We start from the raw sequence: 23,076 nt of genomic DNA, 5'->3' as shown, positions 1-23,076 counted from the left end.
ACAGGCCAGCTTTCCTTTCTGGCAAACCTCAAATGTCTGCATGTAAAGTTATAGAAACAGAAGCCATAACATCTCTGAGTGCATGTGGAGCGCTCCATTCATCTGGTCCAAGAACACAAGCATTTTGATTGTTATTCCCCTCCTTGCATTTGTAAACAATCAGCTATATGCTGTGGTTTTTCTCCTTACCAACTTTTAAAATAGCCCACTAGTGAAGGCCTGGGCAAAGAAGCCTGATGTCTGAGAACCTCAACATATGTTCGGCAACCACACTGTATATTTACACACTTTCATAAAGAAACTGCATATCAAGCTTTCATTCAGATGACCTTCAACAGTGCTGCACCCTGCTGAGGGACATCCGAGTAAAACCTTGAGATGGCCATTTTCTGTTCACTAACTTGCTTTAGTAAATCCTTACTTTTGTTAAATAAATCAGTTGTTGAACCCCCCACTCCTCTGTTTGGTCTCTTTTCTTATTACAGCCCGCCACTTCCAGTCTGGGTTGTAACAATCTGCAGACAGATTTCTGAGTATCTCCTCCTTTGGTACACAGATCCTTACGGAGCCATGTACTGTGAACAAATAGTTTCTCCATGATATTATCCAGCAAGGTCCCGTTTTTGTCAAAACAAGGGTGAGGTAATGAAAAAATAGAAATATTTCATTAAATTAACATTTAAATTATTTATATGCATCATTAAAAAAAAACATGTTTTGAAATATATAAAGTGCACCAAACTTGACTCAGTCCATTCAACAATTCTAAATGGACAATTATGTAACTCATCAATTAATTATTTGAAAGGATAATTTGTCAATTAAATACTGAAAAAAATAAACAATTCATTAATGAGGCAAGAACTTTTCTCTCTCTGTCTCTCTCTCTCTCTCTCTCTCTCTCTCTCTCTGTCTCTCTCTCTCTCTCTCTCTCTCTCTCTCTCTCTCTCTCTCTCTCTGGAAGCCCCACTCTAAGGGAGTTTGCAGTGTATTAGTGAGTCATATATTGTACAACCACAGTCATAAAGTTTTCAATCAGTAGTTTTATTTCAGTATGTATTTTTCCAGTATCACAAAAAATGTAATTTTAAATGGTTAAAACCATCTAGCTTATGTGCACTTTTTAAAACACTGCCCAGCAAACATTCGGACGATTAATGACAGTTGAACGGTCACAACTGTAAAATACCTGAAATTGAGAAAAATTAACATGACATCTACTACATTTTCCTTGCCCGGCCTCGAACCTGGATCCTCCGGGGCGAGAGTCACCCGCTCTTTCAACTGAGCTATGCCAGCAGCTACTTGACTAGTAGACTTTTTTATATAGATAGGTAGAGGGTAAAGTGCGGGATACACTAACCAATCAGAGGACAGAGGAGATCAGCCACAGGCCACGCCTCCAGAGTGCCAAAACCCTTACAGCCGAGCGAGCAGGAGTCAGAAACCGAGCGCGCAGAGAGGCTGCCGAGCGCGCACAGAGGCTGCCGCGCGCGCACGTTTTCCTCTGCCGTGTGCTCGTTGACAACGCGCGCACGCAGGTTTGTCACTTGTGCACATCCTTGTGCGCTCACAGACACAGTTTGCTCCCTCTCAGTGCACAAATGACCTCTCGCCATGTATATTTCCGCTCGCGAGTCCCGTTTACACGCGCGCTGCCATGTATATTTTCGCTCGCGAGTCCCGTTCACACGCGCGCTGTGGACCCAATGCGCGTGCACGGGTTTTGACAGGGGTATGACGCGATATATATTCTTTAAAGCCTTCTGACTGCCTTTACTGGACATGCACAACCGGAAGTCAATGTAAAAATAGCCTGAACTTTATTGTCACTAGCTGCAGTAACAATAGCCACTACCTTTTTTATAAGTCGATCGCACTATTTAATATCTCTAGTATACAGATGTTGCCAAGCAACGTGGCACCAGCGAGGCGAATGAATCTGTGATGGGAAGTGAGATGTTGACTTTACCTTCTGTAACGTGATACAAAGTATCTTTTCCGAAGGCCAGTGCACCACTGCTTGTGTTCGTCCATAGGATGATGCAAAACTTTATTGGAACGAGTAAAAAATATGGTTTCCTAAATCGTCTTTATTACAACAAATATTGTCAACCATTCACTCACATGTTGAAAGGAAAGCAAGCAAGTAGCCTATATGCAAGACAGAATGACAGGCAATGGCAGTGGGCCAATGCCAGTCATCATAATTTATTTAATACCAAAAGTTACATTTCCATTAATTTAAATGTTACTCTTCAAAGTTGTCAAACTCACCAAATAAGTGAAAATAAATAAACTCATGTTTTGTTTGTCTTGCTGTTGCGATGACTCACTGCACTCAACTGTAAAACTTTGAGTCTCTGTTGCCATGGTTATCATGTAGCATTTGAACCAGAGCAATAATTTAGAACTGTCACCAGGCAATTTTACGGGACGACTTTATGTGTACTTGATCACCTTTTAACCTACAACCTCCAGCGATTCAGAAACGAGTTCTCACCCAGAGAATGGTATAATGGATAATTATTCCAGGTCTTCTGTATTCTGTGTAGTTATCACTCTAAACTCTTGATATTAGAGGGATAATTAAGCTTTTCATTAATTACATAGGCCAAAATGTATGAGTTGTACATTTTATCACCTAAAATGCAGCATTACATAGAGGCAGAATAATTTTTCTCTACCAAAAAAATCCTATCACATAAATACATTTCTGTTATACATTTACATATTGTTTTCAAAGAAATTAGTTTTGCCTAATTTCTGTTCTTTTTTCATTACTGAAGGCAGTAGAGGGAGGCCTGCCCTTGATGTCACTAGGGAACAAGTAGACCTCCTCCTGACACAGGGATTTACAGTGAGAGCTATGGCTCGGATCTTGGGATGTTCTGCCTCATATCTGCACAAGAAAATGAAGGGTTTTCACTTGGGATCAAGGAAAAGGTTCACACCAATAACGGATGCAGACCTGGAGGTGAAGATGGTGACACTCCATAACCAGTTTCCCAGAGCTGGGTCAGAAGTGAGTTACAAAATGTTTACCTGAGTAAACCTATTTATGTATTAGAATATATGCTGCATTTTTTAGTACACTGACACTTTTCTCCTTTCAACTCCATATAGATGATGAGGGCATATCTGCGTTCTGATGGCTTTGTGGTTCCCAGAAGAAGAGTTAGGGAGATCCTGAACCGTATTGACCCATCAGCTGCAGCCCAAAGGTGGAGCCAGACTGTAGCAAGAAGAAGTTACCATGTCCCCCACCCAAACAGTCTATGGCATATTGATGGCCACATGCGTCTCATTCGGTCAGTAATAGTAGTTCAGCCTTCATGTCAGTATTTTGTAAAGTCTATTTTTTAATCACATGAAAATTGAAGTGCAGTTTTATGTCTTATTTAAAAATTGCCATATACTCATGGTAACATTGTAATTATTAGTGTTGTATGGATAATCCTTATTTTGTATTTAATGTGTTACAGATGGGGGTTTGTAACACATGGTTGCATTGATGGAAATTCTCGACTCATCACTTACATTAAGTGCAGCACTGACAACAGTGCTCGGACAGTTTTGACCCACTTTGTCCGAGCAACATGTCTGTACGGACTACCCTCCAGGGTAAGATCTGACCATGGAGGCGAGAACACTCTGGTTGCCCTTCTCATGGCCCTCCTACAAGGCCCAGGAAGACATCTTACTGGTCCATCTGTGCACAACCAACGAATAGAGCGACTTTGGAGAGATGTATCCACACAAGTAGTGCACTACTTTTACAGCCTTTTTTATTCCTATGAAAATGAGCAGATATTGAACCCCTCATCAGACACCCAGAAGATGGCACTCCAAGTTGTTTTCCTTCCAGAAATTCAGGCAAGATTAGACCATTTCCAAAATGCATGGAACCACCACCAAATCAGGTCTGCCAATCAAAGAACCCCAGTGCAACTTTGGATGGAGGGCATGCTGACAAGCGAGTCTGATTCTACGGCACTTGAAGGCATATTTGGACAGGATCCTTACAGCCAAGAGAATCTTGAAACTTGCTTGGCCAGACATGGGTTGCAGTTCAACCAGTTGCAAGCCAACGAGGAAGACATTCATAGGGCTGTTATAGTTTCCCCACCTTTCCATCTGACGCTGAACCAACAGGAGGAGCTAAACAATGCTTTAGCTGGGATGGCAGATCTGAAAAATAAATACCTGGAGTGTGTTAGACGGATGGAGATCTATTTTCAAACCTGAAATGTGTTTCAGGATGCTTTCACACTAGATAACACCTTCTGACACTATGTTAAATGGAACTCATTTGGCCTTTGCCTTTTTTCTTTTATATGTCTACAACAACAGTTAATGTAATTTCTGGGACCAACTGCTTTATTGGTTTTAGAAAACTGCAATGTTTCCCATAAAGTTACTTTGTAAGTTGTCGCTATGTTAGTTTAGAATCTTTTTTCCGCTCGCAATCAAAATTTGTACAGCGCTGTCATACATACATGTCATATGAGAATTCATAATCTTGTGAAGTTTAATATAAAATTTGGGTTACATATAGATAATAGTGGGTTAAATGTAAAATGCCTGTTTTTAGCTTGTGCAATTAAAATTTTGATAATGATCTTAGTGTTTTTGGCTAACAGAACTTTGAGTCCCCCACCACAACTTTATCCACACACAACACAGCTGGATATTACCATAAGTGTTTATTTTCAGGAACAATGTTTCTTTCATTGCAACTTAAATCCATTACCAATAGTCTCATAGTATGGATGCTGGAGAAAAAAATAATTTCAACCATAGCAAATTTAATACATCACTATGCACATATATAAACACAAAAAGCCAGTCACAAACTCCAGGACATTTAAAGAACACACCATTAACAATGTTTTACTGTATTGCAAAAAAAAAATATTGCATGGATCGCAGGAAAAACTCATTGCAACTTGTAATTAAGAAAGAAAAAAATCAACCACCACTACTGGCTTCATGGTTGTGATACTACAGAAAAAAACACAACCGTAAACTCTCTACATCTAAAAGCCAAGGAAAATCAACTATTCAACAAGCAAAATATAACCATCAAAAATTGTTTGCCTAGCACTAGCATTATCTTTATGCTAGTTCATAAAACAAAAAGGACACCACAGTTGCAGTTTTAAGCTCCAGGCCTACTGTTTTAACTTCTGTAGATGAATAGTTCAGACTTTACCAAAACCATGTGAACCCTTTATTGACTCACAAAGCAGGTCATGCAAGTCCTCCTCAGATGTGTCTCTGGGGAGATAAAGACACATTTGGCAGGTTGAAGCGTATGGCAGGCGTCGCTGTCCAGGCTCCTGTGAGTAGAACCCTATGGTTGGTTTTGTAGGAAAGCCCAGGACGGGCACCTCATCTGCACCAGTCATGAAAATCAGGATGTCCTCGTATGTGAGGTCAGTGACCTTGTCTGTCGAAAACAAAACTAAGCCAAATCAACATTTGCATTCTTTTTGAATATTCAGGTACATTTCAAGTAATATTATCTGACATTACTATTACTTTCATTTAGAACTGATGAACTATAATGCTTATCTCCATCATATTTTAAAGACCTAATAATGACTTAGTGCCTTGTAAAACCCAAAACATTCCAAGAGTATTTATTGAAACTTTGAGAATATCAACATCTACAAGAGGAAGAGCTTTCTGCTCCCGTGCGTCCATATTGTGGAATGATCTCCCTCCCTAAATTTGTGAATTATGTAATCTCAATACCGTTAAGTTAAAATGTTGATATCTCTCTCTCATATATATAGATATAGAGAGAGAAACACAGAGACAGACAGACAGAGAGAGAGAAACACACAGAGAGAGAGAGAGAGAAAGGGAGAGAGAGAGAAACAGAGAGAGAGAGACAGAGGGGGAGAGAGAGAGAGAGACAGACAGAGACCATAGACTGTACATATACTGGACAATTCGATTCCATAGGCTTCAATAACACGTTATCTGTCCATAATGGGAGGTGTCCACCACCGCCATTTTGACCGTGTCACAGGTTCCGTCCAGCCCAGACAATTCCATAAAAGGGAAGAGAGGAGGCGCTGAGGGTGTGGCTGTAAGGCTGGGCTCGAGTGACGACACCCAGGCGAACTAGCTACGAGCTAACCTGAAGCTAACCCTGGCTAACCCAAAGCTAAAGCGGAGGTGGGAGCCGAGCTAACGGATGTAGCCACCTAGCTTCAACCCAACCGGAGCTAACTGGAACACCCATCGACCTGAACCTCACACGGAGTTTAGGTGGAGGTTTTCTGCGCCTGTTCGTGAGAAGTACCTGTATTAAAAAAGTTTTAAATCGGTAAGTTTATAATTTATTTCCGTAATGAATACATTTTGCTTTGAGCAAGTTTTCAGTACAGTTTTTTTCGGCGCTATCACTCCTGAGTCGCACCAGCCATTAAATGTATCATGAAGAAGAGAAAATATATTTAAGTCGTATTTTGGGGGGACATTTTATTATCTTTCTTACAAAATCTGAGACCAAACGTTTCACATTGCAACACAAGCACCGGTAACCATAACAGAATGAACAGCCAGCAGAGGAGAGGATGGCGGTGTTTCAAACCCTCCCGGCCGGCGTGTAGAGCTCATTCCTGGGCTGGAGCCGGCCCTCAGCACCCCGCCACAGGCTCTAACAGATGCTGGCGGTGTTTCATATATTTCCAAAACGTAATACTTGTTTGTATCTTGTACAGCCAACTAGCCTTTATTCTGGACTCAGTACAATTTACCAAAAGTAAAGAGACATTATACAGATGAAGTAAGCACAAGATAACTTACTGGAAGACACAGAGTTATCATCAGAACCAGAACAAGAGAGCCTGATAACAGTCATGTGAAAATAACAGTTAAAAAGTATGTATGTATAATAGAAATAAAAATATATTAGAATTAGTGTAACTCACTGTGATCCAAACAATAAATCAGCCATAGCTGATTAGTAAATATGACATGAGGTTTGGGAGTTTTTAAGTTTCATTCTTTTATTACATTTTTTTTCTTAGATCTATTAAAAGGTCACCATGGCAGCCTGTGTGTCAACGTCAGCTACACAAAGTAAGTGTAAGTACCAAGTACTTGTCTTGACCACTTCATGTATGGTTTTGTACTTTAAACAGCTAGGCCAAACCTGTTATTTTTTCTCCATAGCCATTTGGATCATTGGAGACAGCTGAGTGAGGCGTGGTGCCCAGAGAGCTGCAGAGACAACCTTGGCCTCCCTGACGTCTGTGTCTCTTGGTTTGGTTGGGGCGGACCATCGACATACATACATACATGTGCCGACACTTTGCGCCCTGTTTTATAAAATGTAGTGTTAAAAATAAATGTTTTTGCTCAATTACTGGAATTTCTTTGGTTAAGACAAAAGTGAGGAATAATCATTTACAAGTTATTTGTACAACAGGCCCATTTTAAATCCCAACAGTTTCTTAGCAGACAATAGAAATGTGTTCTTTACTAACTTTACTTGGTTTGAAAATCTTACTAAAATAAACTTGAGTGCCGTATTGCAAAACCCAATCATACTTGTTATGTAAACATTAGCTTTGTAGATATTTTTTACAGATATATATTTGTGTGCAACAAAAACCAAACTTAAATAATTTGTCATTCTTTATTGAAAAACAACAAAATACAGGTATACAGAAGTGTGGGAAAATGATAATGTGAAAGTATTGCACTATAAATGAAGTGAGATGAGATGAAGGTGAGATGAAGGTGGACGCCAGCGGGCTGGACGCTGGACGAGGAAACCTGGAGACGGATCGCTCAGACAGGAAGGGAAGAGCTTCCTCTTACCTTGATGGAATTAAAGTTAGCCGTCGTCTGAACGCCCAACCGTACGGTCTGAGGTCAAAGGTCACAGGAAACACACACCAGTCAGCAGTCATACAGATGCATAAAAATAACTGTAGCCATGGCAACCAGCTGACATGTCCCCACTTTCACCAGCACCTGGTGCCTGCCGGGTCACCTGAATTCCTGTGTGATGTCAGCACGGTCGGCCGTGACTGCGGCCATCAGAGGTGACATCTGATCAGCTGAATGAACTCACCTTCCAGGGTGACGCCGTGTTAGAGTCGGCTTCATCCTGTAAACAAACAAACAAACGAGTGGTAACATAAACACCACGTCTGGTTCTGGTGGAGGCGGAGGACAACACGCACCTTTCCAGGAGCAGAACCCAGATGTTCTTGTTGCTACAAACATAGACGAGCAGAGTTAAACCAGGAAGTGAGAGGGACCAGCTGCTGCAGACAGGTGACGCTCACCTGAGCCGGAACCATAGGAGCCTCCTCAGCCATCAGACCTTCTGACTCCAGTTCAGATGCCACCATGTTGATGTCCCTCAGGCGGTACTCTTTGTCCTTCAGGTCCTGCAGGACAAAAGCACCTGCTGATTACCTTGTTGCTGTCGGGTTAACAGGTCTGGTGTTAGAACGTGGTGGATAAGAATGTTCTGACGGGCCGAGGGTTCTGAACTCACCCTGCAGGACTGGGCCTGCTCCTTCAGGGCCTGGATGCTGCTGCCGTAAGCCGACAGGTCCGACATCAGGGCCTCGTGCTTCTTCAGGAGAGCCTGTGGAGCAGAACATCAGAACCTTCAGCTCGTCTGACACAAGTGGAGCTTTCTCGCAGCGATGGTCCAATCGGATCCGCCACCGTAAAACAAACCCTGCTCAGTTCACCGCAGACGTAGCTCTGCGGGTGTTTAGTGGAAAAGCGTGAGCCTTCTGCCGGCTGCCACGTGTCATGGCTGCTCTGCAGCGGGAACACACATCACAGCTTGTAAACCGTTTGAAATAAGAGCGACGGGAACACGTTTGTCATCACTTCCTGTGCGAGGCCAGCACTTCTACCCCTAACCCATGAGACGCTCAAACGAGCAACGACATCTGGTAGACAACCGAAGGAAATGACAAATACAGAAACACTAATTATGAAGGACTGGAAAGAGAGCAAAGAAAAGCGATTGGAGTTTCTCAGGAAGGGACTTCCATACCTCGGCCAAGTCCTCGTCTTTCCCTTAGTCTGGACTTCCAACGATGGGCTCCTTCTCCCTCATCCAGGACTCGGCCTCATTAGCATCCGCAAAGTACTGCTGGGCCTGCAGAGAGTCCTCCAGGTCCTGCCTCCTCTGGGACGCCTTGGCCTTCAGCGTGTCCCAACGTCCATGAAGCTCCCACAGTTTAGTCTTCACTTCCTCACCAGCGAAGTGACCTGGACCCAAAAAAAGTGAGCCAGAACCTGCAGACACCTCAGAAACATGTCAGGACCAGACCTGCTCTACCTTCTTCCACCATGGTCTCTCCTTTCTGGGTGACAGCCTTGATGCGAGGTTCATGACCTGTGATCTCAGCCTGCAGCGCCTGGTGCTTCTTCAACAGGTTCTGGACACCAATCAGGTCCTTCCCTGAGGACACATGTTAGAGTTCAGCATTATGCAGTAGACAGACCAGTTTAACCCAGGGGTTTCTTTCTTCTACAATCTGCTCTTTAACTGTATTATTTCCTGCTATTTCAGCTGTTAACTTTATTTTTTCTCTAAGTGTTTATCTCCCCAGAAGAAGCTACAACGACGTTCTGCTGAGCTGTGGTGGCCTCATGGAGGGGGCCATCGGCTAGCACACTGCTGCTAACCACTTAAACATTCTCCCTCTCCTGATAGTAACATTTTACTTTCTTTGATGTTGGATGTGCTACTACTAGTTTACCCGTTTAATTATAGATTCACTAGGATAAATACAATAAAGTTTATCTCTTGCCAAATAGAATATTTACTGTGGCGAGCCCGTGAAGAGGTGTCGGAGAATGCGACAAATTTGTCTGTTATGTACAAAAAACACAATATCATCACACTATTTTGGACCGATACATGACGGTCAGGTCCAGCTTGGGGAGAAAATATGACACGTCTTTCAGGATGGACTTCATCTTTGGTAGCTGGCGAAGCCGGGAAAAGCAGGATCTAACCACCTGGCTAATGTGGGAGTCCATCCGCATCTCTGGGTCCAAAACCACCCCCAGGTTAGTGATGGTTGGCTTCACTAGCTGCAAAAACAGGGTTGCAGGACAGGACTAACTGCAGTGGGAGAGGGAGGAACAAATATTCCAGTTATAAATATTAAATATTTGAACAAATAAATATTTGTTAAAAGGAAGAAACTGATGATGACTTTAAGATTAGAGGAATGTTCTAGAACGGGTCTGGAACCAACGATGGCCCTTTGGATCAAATTTGGATTAAAAAATAGCTCATGATTTTATTTATGGATGGAATAAAAATACAGGTTGTAAGCATCTTCTCAGTATCTTCATGTTGCACGACTTTCCACAGCAGAAGGACACAAAAACTGCCAGAATTATGATTAGAAAGATTTACGTTTTAATCTCAGAATCCCAACTTTTCCCAGAATCTTCACATTATTCTATGAATTCAGAGAAAATATACATTTTTCAGAGGTGTCGCTCCCCTGTTGTGGATATTTCTCAAAATTCAACCATTTTTTCTTTTCAAAAGCTTTAGTAAGAGTTTGGACTCTAAACAAGTTTTACTTTGCAGACTGCTTGTCTACACCTTCATCAGATCTGCTCATAATAAAACATTTGGGTTATATTTAATGCCCAGGAAGATGCTCTTCCTGGGCATTAAGTTATCAAAAACAGATAAAAGTATTTTTTACCATAATTTTAACTGCTATCAGCTGATAAAAATAATAAAAAACAGCCTGATCATTAAAGGGGTGTAAGTGAAACCGCGCAGATCACACAAACCATCATGCTGTCTATATGACTTTGAAAATATATAGTTTAATTACAGTTTGATTTATTTGACATCTGTATAATGTTTATTATTTTGTTTTTTCCCCCTAAATGCCTAACGTTTTAGTTTTACATGAATATTAGTCATTCATCACAATACATAAAGTTACACATTTGAAATTTTAATAGGGGAAGACTGCAGGAGGGAGCGGTAAAATACAGAAATCCCCAGCAAAAACAAGAAACTTTACGAGTCTGATGAAACCCGCTGGAGTTCCTTCAGCAGGCCTGGTGGCAGCTACAACGGCCCAGTGGCTGTGCTTGGTCAATGTTATCGAGCTCAGTCCGGCTCGGCCGTGAACGAGCCGAGGCGACATCCTGCTCTGCTTAAGAAGAAGTGTTATTTTCCGCTTCAGAAGAAGCGTCCGTGTTTTACGCTTTCTCAGAGACATGTCACGTTGTTAAGTTGCGCCGCGTGCTAACACGTCAATAGTGCAGCATAGCCTGCTGAGGTTTTAAGGGTTCAGATGAAAACACCCTACCACTCAGGCTGCTTACACATCGATATTAAGTTGTCGCTGTTGCGCTCACGCCGTAATACGGTAGATGCGGTTAAAGTCAGACATGAAAAACTCCACGAGCGGTCAGACCGCGCAGCAGCTAGGCGCAGCAAGTAGGCGCCGGATCGGTCAGGCTGCCCGGCCTGACCGCTGGGGATTACCGGATGGAAGAATGGACACAGAAGTCTCCCTCTTAGCGCTCCGTCATATTTCAACCCATTTTTATCTTAAATGCACTGGGTTTTACCCTATTACCCATCTAAATATGCCCTATTAATTATTTTACCGTATTTTACATTTAAATTTCATGGTTAAACAGTACATGCTACATGTTAAACTGATAGTTAGCTAGCTACTTCGGTAAACTCAGCTAGTTTAAAGGTGGCAGTGACATAAAATACGAATATAGATTTTAACTTACCGAAAAAAATGAAGTGGAGACTCCTTGGACGCTCTATTAGTGCAATTAATACCACTGCAAGTCATTTTGTCCAACAATTGCACCAATAATATCCAAAGAAGAATACACAAACACAGAGACTCAAAATGCCGGAGCAGTTTCCAAGCCAGACCGAGGCTGTACTGAGGCCTTTCCACGGAGCTAGCTCTGTGGTCACGTGGGTCTGAGGCGGCGGTCACGTGTGTCGGATGCTCATTAATTATACAGAATTTTAGGCTTTCAATACACTTAAACAGAAGAGTGAGAAAAAAATTCACCCCCCTCAGAGTTGTCATGAGTATAAACTAGATAATTTAGACAAAAAACATGTTTTGGCACCAGGCTGTAAACATGTTTATTTCTGCTGTGAAATCGGCATTTTTAACATGGGAGTCAATGAGGATTTGCTCGCTTCTGGCACCAGCCCCCAGCGGATGAGGGTGGAACTGCAATTTTTCTTACTTCCGGGATGGGACCATTTTCTGAGCGGCATTGTGGGGGCTTGACAGAGACAGAGAGAGAGAGAGACAGACAGAGACACAGACAGAGAGAGAGAGAGACAGACAGAGAGAGAGAGAGAGAGAGAGACAGATTGCTACTACAAAAATTGTATACCTGATATCTAGTTCCTTTCCATAAAATTTGCATATTGTGATAAACTTCATTATTTTCGGTAAAGTACTGGTAAACACACTTTCACATATTTTAGGTTCATTACACACAACTGCAGTACTTCAAGCCTTGTATTTTTTTAATATTGATGATTTTGGCTTACAAATCATGAAAACACAAAATTCCTTTCTCATAAAATTACCATATCATGAAAAGTCTGTTGTAATCACATCCAGCTGTGTGTAGTTACTCCCCGTGTATATAGACCCTTTTACTACCTACATCATCAAAAGTTGCGCGCGCAGCCTGGCAACGAGTGAAGGCTTCCTCATTCACACTCGATACTAAAACAGCGTTTTAAACCCTTTGTTTTGAAGTTCTGAGCACATAAAAATGTCGGGTTGTTGCGTGTATGGATGCCAGAATCGCTTCTCTTCAAGCAGTGGACTCAAACTTTACAGAATTCCGAAGGGAGCACATCCATTTCAACAAAATCGGAGGCGTCTGTGGCTGCAGGCCATCAAAAGGGTTGATGAAAACTGGACTGAAAACACGATCAGAAATGCTCGAGTTTGTAGCGCCCATTTTATATCAGGTAAGGTAATTATGTACTAAGATTACACCAGAAAGCTGGTTAACGTGTGTTCTATTAAATAAAGTAAGTTGCGTTTGCCGGTTTGCTTTTAAGCAGTCTATTTATAGGCAAGGTTTTCTGTTTTTCCCATCCTAACACAAAGCTCAACTTTGAATAAAATTGCTGCTGCGTGGCTGCAGCATGACCCAAGTCTGGAACATCAAAATTACAGAACTTAACAAATTTATACGCTTTATTTCATGCTTAAAATTAACATTTCATTCTAATTCATCTGTATTTTCCCACTGCATATTAGTATAAACTGTATTTCTCTCAAATTAACACGATTGTACTCTGAGCACGCTAAAAAAAAGAAACCTATGCTATACTCACCCTGCCATGCAGGTACAGTTGGCTGTGACGACGTAGTTCTCTGGTTTGTTTACTATGACCCAAGCCTCGTACATAGCAGTCTTGTGTCCTTGTCTTTGGCTAGGAAGGACTTCTGCCTTCAAGACGCAAAAAGAGTGTATGTCGTGATATTTTACTTTCTATACATGGCCACAGACAACATAGTTGTATGCATCTAACGATTTGTATGCCCGTAGCTTCTCACCTGTTGTCAGGTCGTATTGTCTCATTGAACCTAATGGTTCTCCCCCTTCTGCTCGTCTGGCTACTCCTCTCCCTGTGATCCCTGGACTCTTTTCCTGAGGACCCTCCCAGTGTTCCTGGTTACCCTTTTTGCATTTTTGTCCTTGTCACTCTTCATTAAAATGCCAAAGAAGCACAAAACATCTGCGCCTGGATCCTCACTACCCAATCATGAATTAGCCTAATCATCTGAATCAACTAATTAACTCTAAACAACTGCAAAAGATTCTTGAGGCTTTTAAAAACTCCCAGCTTGGTTCACTACTCAAGACTGCAAATCATGGGTCAGACTGCCGACCTGACTGCTGTCCAGAAGGCCACCATTGGCACCCTCAATTCCCCAGGTCAAGCCACTTTGGAAACAGAAATAGCGGCAGAAGCGCCTGACCTGGGCTACAGAGAAGCAGCACTGGACTGTTACTCAGTGGTCCAAAGTACTTTTTTTCGGATTGAAGGAAATTTTGCATGTCATTTGGAAATCAAGGTGCCAGAGTCTGGAGTAAGACTGTGGAGAGGGAAATGCCAAAATGCCTGAAGTCCAGTGTCAAGTAGCCACAGTCAGTTATGGTCTGGGTTCCATGTCAGCTGCTGGTGTTGGTCAACTGTGTTTTATCAAGGGCAGGGTCAATGCAGCTACTGTAGCTATCAGGAGATTTTGGAGCACTTCATGCTTCCATCTGCGTAATAGCTTTTTGGAGATGAAGATTTCATTTTTCAGCACAACCTGGCACATGGCCACAGTGCCAAAACCACTGGTAAATGGTTTACTGACCATGGTATTACTGTGCTCAATTGGCCTGCCAACTCTCCTGCCCTGAACCCCAGAGAGAATCTGTGGGATATTTGAAATGAAAGTTGACAGATAAAAGTCCCAACACTGGATGAGCATAAGGCCGCTATCGACGCATCCTGGGCCTCCATAACACCTCAGCAGAGCCACAGACTGATTGCCTCCATGCCACGACGCATTGAAGCAGTCATTTAAGCAAAATGATTACCCACATAGTACTGAGTGCATAACTGGACATAATTATTTGAAGGTTGACTTTGTAGTATTAAAAAGAATTCTTTTATTGATCTGACTAAATACCGTAACTCCTCTAATACAGGCCGGTATTCAATTAAAGGCCGGGTCTCCAATTTTGGCCGGTGTCGGAGTCAACCCGGTCTCTTATTGTGGCCGGGGGGAATGTGGTAACAAGTAAGTATAAGCGTCCCAGCGGCAGGGTTATAGTCCCCAGATCAACCAGCAGGAGGCAGTAGAGGTTCACGCAGACCTTTATTGGGCTTTTTCTTCAACGCTTTGTAACGCTACAGACACGATCCTCTATCATGCTCCTACCACACAGAGTCACGGTGTCAGTTAACCATGCTAATTCAACCTGCTTCACAGAACACACATCACCTTCCCTGTGGCTTACATAACACTCACACAACACGCAAATCAGCACATAGGAACTAGCAGAACGATAGGAAACACATATAACACAATACCCAGAATGCACCTGGCTTACAACCCCAGACAGGTCATTACACTATCAAGTTCAAAGAGAATGTGCTGATTATGCTGCAGAACACTCTGGGGAGCAGCAGTAGGGGGTGTATGAACTAGTCAACTTCACTATAGTGACTTTTTATGCCTGTCGTCGACTAGTCGCTGTCACGTGATAATGACCGGCAAGATGCAGCCCTCGGAAAAGACAGCAGCCTGCTATCAGCAGGTGACAAGCTCCTGCGCTCGGGGGCTGGGTGGGGGCAACGCGCTGTGCCAGACTGTAGGTACTGACACGCGATCGTTCATGTCGGTTCATTTCCTTTAATGTTTTCTGTCTTTTTTTTGCGCCTGATGTGTATCACTGCTGTGGAGGGGGGCGCATCACCTTGTCCTCCGACGCACAGATCACTGATGCGGCCGGCAAGCAGGGAGCGCTCAGCTGTTTGCGCGGTCGGTAGATCTGCCTCCTGAGCACGGCCACAGTAACAATCAGGTGTCGCCACCTCAAAAACTAATTTAACACGCGATCGTTCATGTCAGTTCATTTCCTTTAATGTTTTCTGTCTTTTATTTGCGCCTGATGCGTTTCGCTGCATGCTGTGGAGCGGGGCGCTGCGCGCATCACCTTGTCCCCCGACGCACTGATCACTGATACGGCCGCCAAACAGCGAGCGCTCCGCTGTTTTTGCGGTCGGTAGATCTTTTAGAACTGCAGTTCAAAGGTAACTCATGAGGTGAATATATATGAACCCAGGTAGCAGTTTCTCTTTAGGATTGAGAGGAGATGCAGGAAGATAATAAACAGACAGGACTGAAAAATAGTCAAATAAAAACAAGTTAGTTTTTGTACCTGCTGTTGCAACAAACAGACACCATTGAAGGTAATCAGAAGTGAGGAACAGAAAATGAAATAATTATTTTAATGTTTAGAGCAGCAGGAACTCCGAGAGGCTGCAGGCGCATCAGTGAGTTTGGGGCCGCTGCGCAGGGGGAGGGGGCTGAAGCAGGGGGAGGGGGGAGATGGCTGAAGCAGAAACTACCGTTGTTAAAAGAAATGTGTTTAACTTTGAAAATGTGGGCGCAATTTTAATTGTCAAAAACTCCAGCGAACCATTAGTTCATTTTTGCTCAATTTGAAATAGATGTCTGCCTCTAATACTGGCCCTCCTTCCAATAAAGGCCTGGAGCTTGATGAGCTTGAGTCAAATACAGGCCCGGGCCTGTATTAGAGGATTTACGGTACGCTAATTTTTAGAGATAGGAATTTTTTGGTTTTCATGAGCTGTATGCCAAAATCATCAGTATTAAAACAATACTGCTTTAACTACTTCAGTTATGGGCAATGGATCCAAAATATGTGAAAATCTTATGTTAACCAGTACATTACAGAAAATAATTAAGTTTATCACAACATGCTAATTTTTGGGAAAGGACATGTGTATCAGACATAGAAATTTTGTAGTAGCAATCTGCTAGATTGGTCTTATTCTTGCCTCTTCTGCCTTCCTTTAAAACAATGATCTCTGGTGGATGTCAAGTCTGGCATCAAATTCCTGCTTCCCTGTCATTAACTCTTGAGTGTAGGCCCAAAACAGGACCGACTTCTCTACTTCTTACAGTCCCTGTAACATATCCTCCCTTCATAAAATTGTCAAATTAAACTCTGCTTTGATGTTATCCCCATTATTGACAACACTCCTTTTAATGAATGGACAGATACTGGGCCATCAAACCAGAACCGTAGACAACAAACTATGCTTTTACAACAATATCATTTTGGAAAAAAATGTTCTCCTCATATGACACTTGTTTGAAATGATGGAAACCTTGTGATCCATCTATAAATTCCTTATACTTCACTTGGTGCCTGCCAGTTGTATTGAGTACCTGAGTCATGGATCTGCCCATGAGTGCTTCCTAAACAAATTACTAGAATCTTTTCTTATTTTTCATATTTGAGAAGTTTGCAATATTTTCATTGCCACTGTTACTCTGGGGTGCTCCTCTTACTGTCTGAAAAGGGCTGCAAGGCAACAGTATTGTATTTGGTGCTCTAAAAACTATATTTAATTAAATATTGCAATACATACAGTAAATGTAAAACAAAATGTAAAAGAGGTCAGTGTGAAGCCTTATTATATATGCTTAACCACTAGTCTACAACAACTTGTAATAACTACCTTCGATTTTATTGAGGATCATCTCAAAGTTGAATGCCGTTTCCTCCTCTGCTTCCCGTACATTGGTCCCTTTCTCCCCACTGTAGGTGTACAGGTATAGGGCCTTAAATGCTCCCTTTGACATTGGTTCTTGCATGTTTGTGAAGATTGGGAGAAATGCAATCCAGTTGCATTTAATGAGGTCCCAGAGTCTTCCGCAGCTGCTGATTCCCTCAGTGAATTGGTTTATCATCTTTGTTGACCTACAACAACAACAAAAAAAGAATGTAAAAAAAATTACCCCACGGTAATGAATTACATAAACATAACACAAAAAACATGGAGTGCAAACAAATGAGCTATAAGGCCTTGGTCCCACATTGGCATGGTGAGGGGAGCTTCCTGATGATGGCATGATTGGCAGGCAGTGTATTGTGTGCATGAGGAGGGATGGTCAGTAAGTGGTGCAATATTAACATAACAGATCCCAAAGTGAACAAATAAATATACTTTCACAACAGAAAAAAAAGGGTTTATAAATAGAATAATAATGTCAATGAAACCCTACTGGTACCAACTATCTACTGAGGATGAGCTTAACCCAGTAATGTATCCGTAGACCCTGATGTCCTCATATCTATAACTGTGTGTGAGCATATAGGTTTTACCCATGGAAGTGTTTCATAGATGGCAGGGCCGTTTCTTCCTATAGGCAGACTGTGCAGTTGCACAGGGCCCCCAAGCCACTAGGGGGGCGACAAAGCAGCTGTAGGTCAATTGTGACTTTCCCCACTCCCATACGATTTTTTTTTTTTTTTTTTTCAAATTAAAATCAATTCAAAAGTTGTTTAAAAAAGCAATCTGGCAGGTTAAAGTCTGGTCTTTCTTTTATAAATCAGATTATTTGTAACCATCTTTCAATGGGGAAAAGGACTGAAGCTCGTCTCACTGGAACTGAGCTGCGTCACTGGTGCATTCAGGAGCGTTGGACGGTGAGTTCAATAACGTAGGATGTTTAAAATTTATAAGAAAAACATTAAGAAATAATACCATAAGGCTGAAACATCTGTTTAATGGCATTTGGCAAACAATATTTGGCCCATAGTAAATATGTTCTACCTATTTTCCCAAAAGTACTACAAAATAAACTAACAAACTATATTCTCTCTATTAATTTAATCATCTTAAGATAGCAGCAACTGAAAACTGGAACTTTTGTTTAAAAGATCTTGGATGCCCATTTGCAGTTTGATATCTTGAAAATTTTGTATCAGTTCCCAATATAATATATAAATGAACTCATTCCAGAGTCTTTTCTTGAAGACAAAATCACATCTCCCTGAAGCTACTGTTTGAAAATTATATTGTTTAAATATGCATAACCAAATAGATAAGAGTATTTCCTCCTGTTTTCTTATTATACTTGCCCTTGAATGGTAAATCCTACTACAGTACTACCACAATTTTTTTTTGCTAACTGGTTTTATTGATATTGGAGATTAGCCGAGACAGAAAACAGCAGCTATACAAATTGTGTTCCTCTCTTGATCAAAATAAAATGTAAATCAAAAATAACGAATTATTATAGTTAGTTATTTTTCTTAGCATAGTTAGTTACTTAGATCTCAAAACACGCCCTAACCACAGGGTGACCAACCATCCTCTTTACAAGGACATTTTTACATTCTATTAACACAGATAGAGAGAGAGATATAGATAGATAGACATGGAGAGAGATAGAGAGGAATATATATATATATATATATATATATATATAGAGAGAGAGAGAGACAAATACCCAAAAGTGTATGGGAGATGTAAGAAGTGGTATGAAGTCGGGTGTGTGTGTGTACTGTATGGATGTGTATGCTGCAGTGTTAGGATGTGGGATAGAATAACAAAAGGTCCATGACAGAGGGAGTAAAAACTGCTGAAAATTCAATTTGTGTGTTTTGTGTGTGTAGTGCAGTGTGTTATGTCTTCATGAGTGCTGAGGAGTCAATTTCCATTTTAAGTGCAAATACATTACCTCAAGAAAATGTAGTGTTTCACTACATAGGAGTATATCTTGGGGACTTCTTCCAGCTTAGCGTTGAACACACCTGGGAACCCACAGTCTGCAATCCACTCTCCCAGGTCCCTTTTAAGCATTGAAAGATCCTCACAGGTCTGGCACTGTAAAACCTTCAATCAAATTATATTATTGTTAGCCAAGTTCACCACTACATGGGGAAAACGTACCAAAAATGAGTGTTACCCTTTTTAGTTTTTCCTGCACGTCCGGGTCTGGCAAAAGAGAAGGATTGAAGTGTTCTAATGGGGGATCCTGGCCACACATCATCTGGTACAAATTTGGATCCAGGGCCTTTATCCCTGGACCACCATGAGCTAAAGACCAGCCAATAAGCTTTCCACCCTGGAAGAACTTATTTTGTTCAAGTGCAGACTGGTCGTAAGCAAAGAATACTTGTCCAGCTCTGCCTTCAAATATCCCAAGGGTTGACTGTACTTCAATCATTAGTAGTCTGGGAAAAAGTAAACAAGACTTAATGCAAAGTTCAATTGAAAACATGTGTAGTAGAAACATAATGACAGCTTGATGAGAAAAAGTAACATTATAGAAATAAAATGTAATTGAAGGAAGCAAAGTTACACCAGTAAAAGGGAATACTAGACTAGTTCTGTGTCACTTGAGTTTTGAAGGCACATTAAATGTAGAATTGTGTCAGAATAATAAAAATACCTCAGATAGGAGTACAGTGCAATTTCATAAGACTTTGAAGACAAGTGTGCTATTCTGATGCCATGTAAAAACAACCCAAAAATGTATCATTAAGGCCATTAGAAAAATTTTTACCGAAAAAATTCACGCTGGGGCCCACCCATATCATCCGCTTCTTCTCCGAAGAATTCTATTTCCGGTGAGTCATTCCAAGAGAAACTTAAACGTGACATTGCCCTGATGGCCGTATCCAGAAGCTTTCGCCTTCTGATGCAGATCTTTTGCACTAGTCCTGAGAGGTTGTCCTCTTGGAATTGTTTTAAGAGGACAGCTACATCCTCTTCAACCTGAATGAAAGACAACATTATTTATAAAAACTGCAATGTTTGGGACTTCTTTTTGCCCTGTAATTAAATTCCATACGATGCAAGGAGAGGCTGAAAACGAATCAAATGTTCATTTTCAACTTTCGGCCGAAAGACCTGAACCACCGAAACAACACGGACGAAACATGATGTCATTGTTTACAGTCTATTCTGCCTCGATACGTTCCATCTTCCAGAACTAAAGGCTTGGTTTCTGCTAGTATCGAGAGACTGAACCGCTGTGCTTAGATGACGCTACATATGCTAACCGTTGCTACAGCTAACAGAACACAGCTATCTAGCCACCAGCGTCTGAACGACCGAATGGGTTTGCTTTGCTGCTCGCTACGGCTGCAGCAGACTGTAGAAATGTTAACGGTGTGGGTCAATTCGCGTCCCAATTTGAATGTATGTGGTGGCTCTACTTTCTACACGCTATGAGTCAGCTCTAGAATTTTTATCAGAGCAGAGAGGAAAATATTTCTTCTAGAGTTTTTCAGCAGCTGGCACACAACATTTGTCGTGCATTACCACCACCTTCTAGAATGGAGTGTGGGCCAGGCATTGCAGTTGCTTAAAAAGACTTATTTCTACTTATTTTACCGTCTTTCTCCTGCCATTAAGTTTTAAGCCCATCATTTATTGATTTTTTTATAATTATTTTTTAATGTGTACATGAATGGAGGCAAGCAAAACATTTTATTTAAAATTGTATTTCATATTTATTCATAATTAAATATTTATGCAGCACATGTCAGTGCTGCATGATAGTTTCATAGTTTTGTTTAACTGCAATGCCTTGATTTTAGTGAGGTTGGAACTCATCATAGCACTAAACACTATGGTTCTAATTATTTACATCTTTCTTTTGGTTTCAGTTTTCGGCCTTGGCTTTCTCATTTTCAGTTTCGGCATAGAATTTTCATTTCGGTGCATCCCTAGTATCCACCCAAAAGGAAACATATGCACAATGAGGGATCCCTTACACTGCACACAGTAACAACACGATAGTGATTGCTACATCGAGTTATTACTTACATCTCCTAAAACATTTTTAAATGCACTTGCACAAACACACAATGTTATGCCATACAGTATCTTCCCAGCATATTTTAAAATGCACATCACTTACCAATGGCAGATTTTCTCTTTCCATAGGCAGTTCCACAATGTCATCGTCTTCCTCCTCCTCATCTGAATCTATAAAGAAATCAGTTGCAGGGTTCCTGAGAAAAAATGAAATTGCTTTAACTTGCGCCTTTATCCCCTATTAAAATATTTTTGTAGAGTGGTTAGTCTTGTATTAATCAATACATTACAAAAACTGAAAATGTGTACCAGATAAAAGATCCAAGTCAAAGCTATATATTTGGTATTGATGTTATTTTCACATTATTTGTGCAATATTGAACTATAGGCAATCAAATGGAGAGTGTGAACATGTGACATACTGCCCCACCAAGGGGTATGTCTCATATGGGTTAAGATGTCACAATGGATTTTGCAAATACTAAAACAAATAGACAATTACTGTTGTGCTTATTTTTTACTTTTACTGTTAAAATTGAAGTCAAGAACAGACTGTTTATCATTGTGTAACGGTTTTGGAAATTATTCTAGGTCCTAAATGAGGAGCTTCAGCAAAGCTGTATGGCTTACCAGTGTGCCAAACACCAAACACTCACTGCTTCCTGGTAGTGAGGATCAGCTTCAAGTCAGGTTAACATGGACCGACTCACAGTAGCATAGAGCAATGTTTTAAAGGGAAATCAAGAGCTGCTAACTCTTGAACAGCCATAAAGCTGGAAGAGCCGAGCTGAATGTTTGAATCAGCACTTTAGGAGCAGCAGCTGGTAATCAACTGGGGCACACACCTTTTAAGGGGCGTGTCCAACCACGAGGCGCACTACTCCTGCAGCTCTCGGTCACCTGGTCTGGGTTACAATTGGCTTTCAAGAAGTTATTAAGTGTGGCCATCAAAATGGACAAGGACACAGAATAATATAGCAAACACAGACTGGATGAAAGTCCAGACTGCCTAAAAGGCCTTTTTAGCATTTCTTTAATGAGTCAGAGTGGTTGCCTTGCTTTTTCTTGTTTAATAGCAATCACAGAAGAGACTAACGGTGCCGACACACCGCACGCAATTCTGGCAAAAAAAAACAAACACCTCTGTTCAGATGCACCACTTGACACACCTTGCCGCACGTGCAGGACGAGTTAAACACGCAGCTACAGTAATGTAAATATTTTGACTGATTTGGACAGGCGTCTAGGCGGACATGCGAGGATCTATTGATAGCGCATATACTGTATATGTAGATGTGGGAGTAACTAAACCGTGTGTAGAACACCACTGCTATGTTAGTAATTTATTTTAGACAGTATCTACAGTATTTCCATCTGATTGCAGATGTCAGTCAGAGGCTGAGCAGCGCGATTCATTTTAAGTCCGCACTGATTGTTGCCTGCTGGCGCTCTCACAGCTGTGGAGGGGCTTCGCTCGTTTCAGTAGTCGGAGCTGTGGCGCCGGCGTAGGAGCAAACGGCAAAGGAGGAGCTAAATAAATAATCAGTTGTTTTTCTTTTTGTGATCGTTGAAAACCCCGATCGTAATACAGATTAAAATTCAATTAATCGCCCAACCAATGTTCAATGTAACTCAATTGGGAAAATTACATAAACATCTTC

The 23,076-nt window shown here is 41.4% G+C and overlaps 2 protein-coding genes across 4 annotated transcripts; both read right to left on the bottom strand.

Annotated features, from left to right (window-relative positions):
* Window positions 1-4,691: 4,691 nt before the first annotated feature.
* Window positions 4,692-22,243, bottom strand: LOC139069980 (G2/M phase-specific E3 ubiquitin-protein ligase-like). Of its 2 annotated transcripts, none has more exons than XM_070551472.1 (7): window positions 22,046-22,243; window positions 21,519-21,612; window positions 20,157-20,368; window positions 19,557-19,824; window positions 19,329-19,483; window positions 17,321-17,562; window positions 4,692-5,452 (listed from the first exon to the last, which is right to left on the bottom strand). In XM_070551472.1, exons 2-7 carry the CDS (start codon window positions 21,540-21,542, stop codon window positions 5,205-5,207), a joined length of 1,149 nt encoding a protein of 382 aa, XP_070407573.1. In that variant the 5' UTR covers window positions 21,543-21,612; window positions 22,046-22,243; the 3' UTR covers window positions 4,692-5,204. The 2 variants fall into 2 exon arrangements, with proteins under 2 accessions (XP_070407573.1, XP_070407574.1); XM_070551473.1 differs by having other exon boundaries at window positions 21,519-21,586.
* On the bottom strand, window positions 7,144-9,575 carry LOC139069981 (spectrin alpha chain, non-erythrocytic 1-like). Of its 2 annotated transcripts, XM_070551474.1 has the most exons (7): window positions 9,335-9,575; window positions 9,047-9,264; window positions 8,531-8,623; window positions 8,316-8,420; window positions 8,211-8,243; window positions 8,099-8,134; window positions 7,148-7,890 (listed from the first exon to the last, which is right to left on the bottom strand). In XM_070551474.1, exons 3-7 carry the CDS (start codon window positions 8,594-8,596, stop codon window positions 7,813-7,815), a joined length of 318 nt encoding a protein of 105 aa, XP_070407575.1. In that variant the 5' UTR covers window positions 8,597-8,623; window positions 9,047-9,264; window positions 9,335-9,575; the 3' UTR covers window positions 7,148-7,812. The 2 variants fall into 2 exon arrangements, with proteins under 2 accessions (XP_070407576.1, XP_070407575.1); XM_070551475.1 differs by lacking the exons at window positions 9,047-9,264; window positions 9,335-9,575 and having other exon boundaries at window positions 7,144-7,890; window positions 8,531-8,916.
* Window positions 22,244-23,076: the final 833 nt, after the last annotated feature.

This window comes from Nothobranchius furzeri, chromosome 5, assembly GCF_043380555.1.
Source record: "Nothobranchius furzeri strain GRZ-AD chromosome 5, NfurGRZ-RIMD1, whole genome shotgun sequence".
Taxonomy (NCBI): domain Eukaryota; kingdom Metazoa; phylum Chordata; class Actinopteri; order Cyprinodontiformes; family Nothobranchiidae; genus Nothobranchius; species Nothobranchius furzeri.
This window is presented reverse-complemented; position numbering and strand designations above follow the sequence as displayed.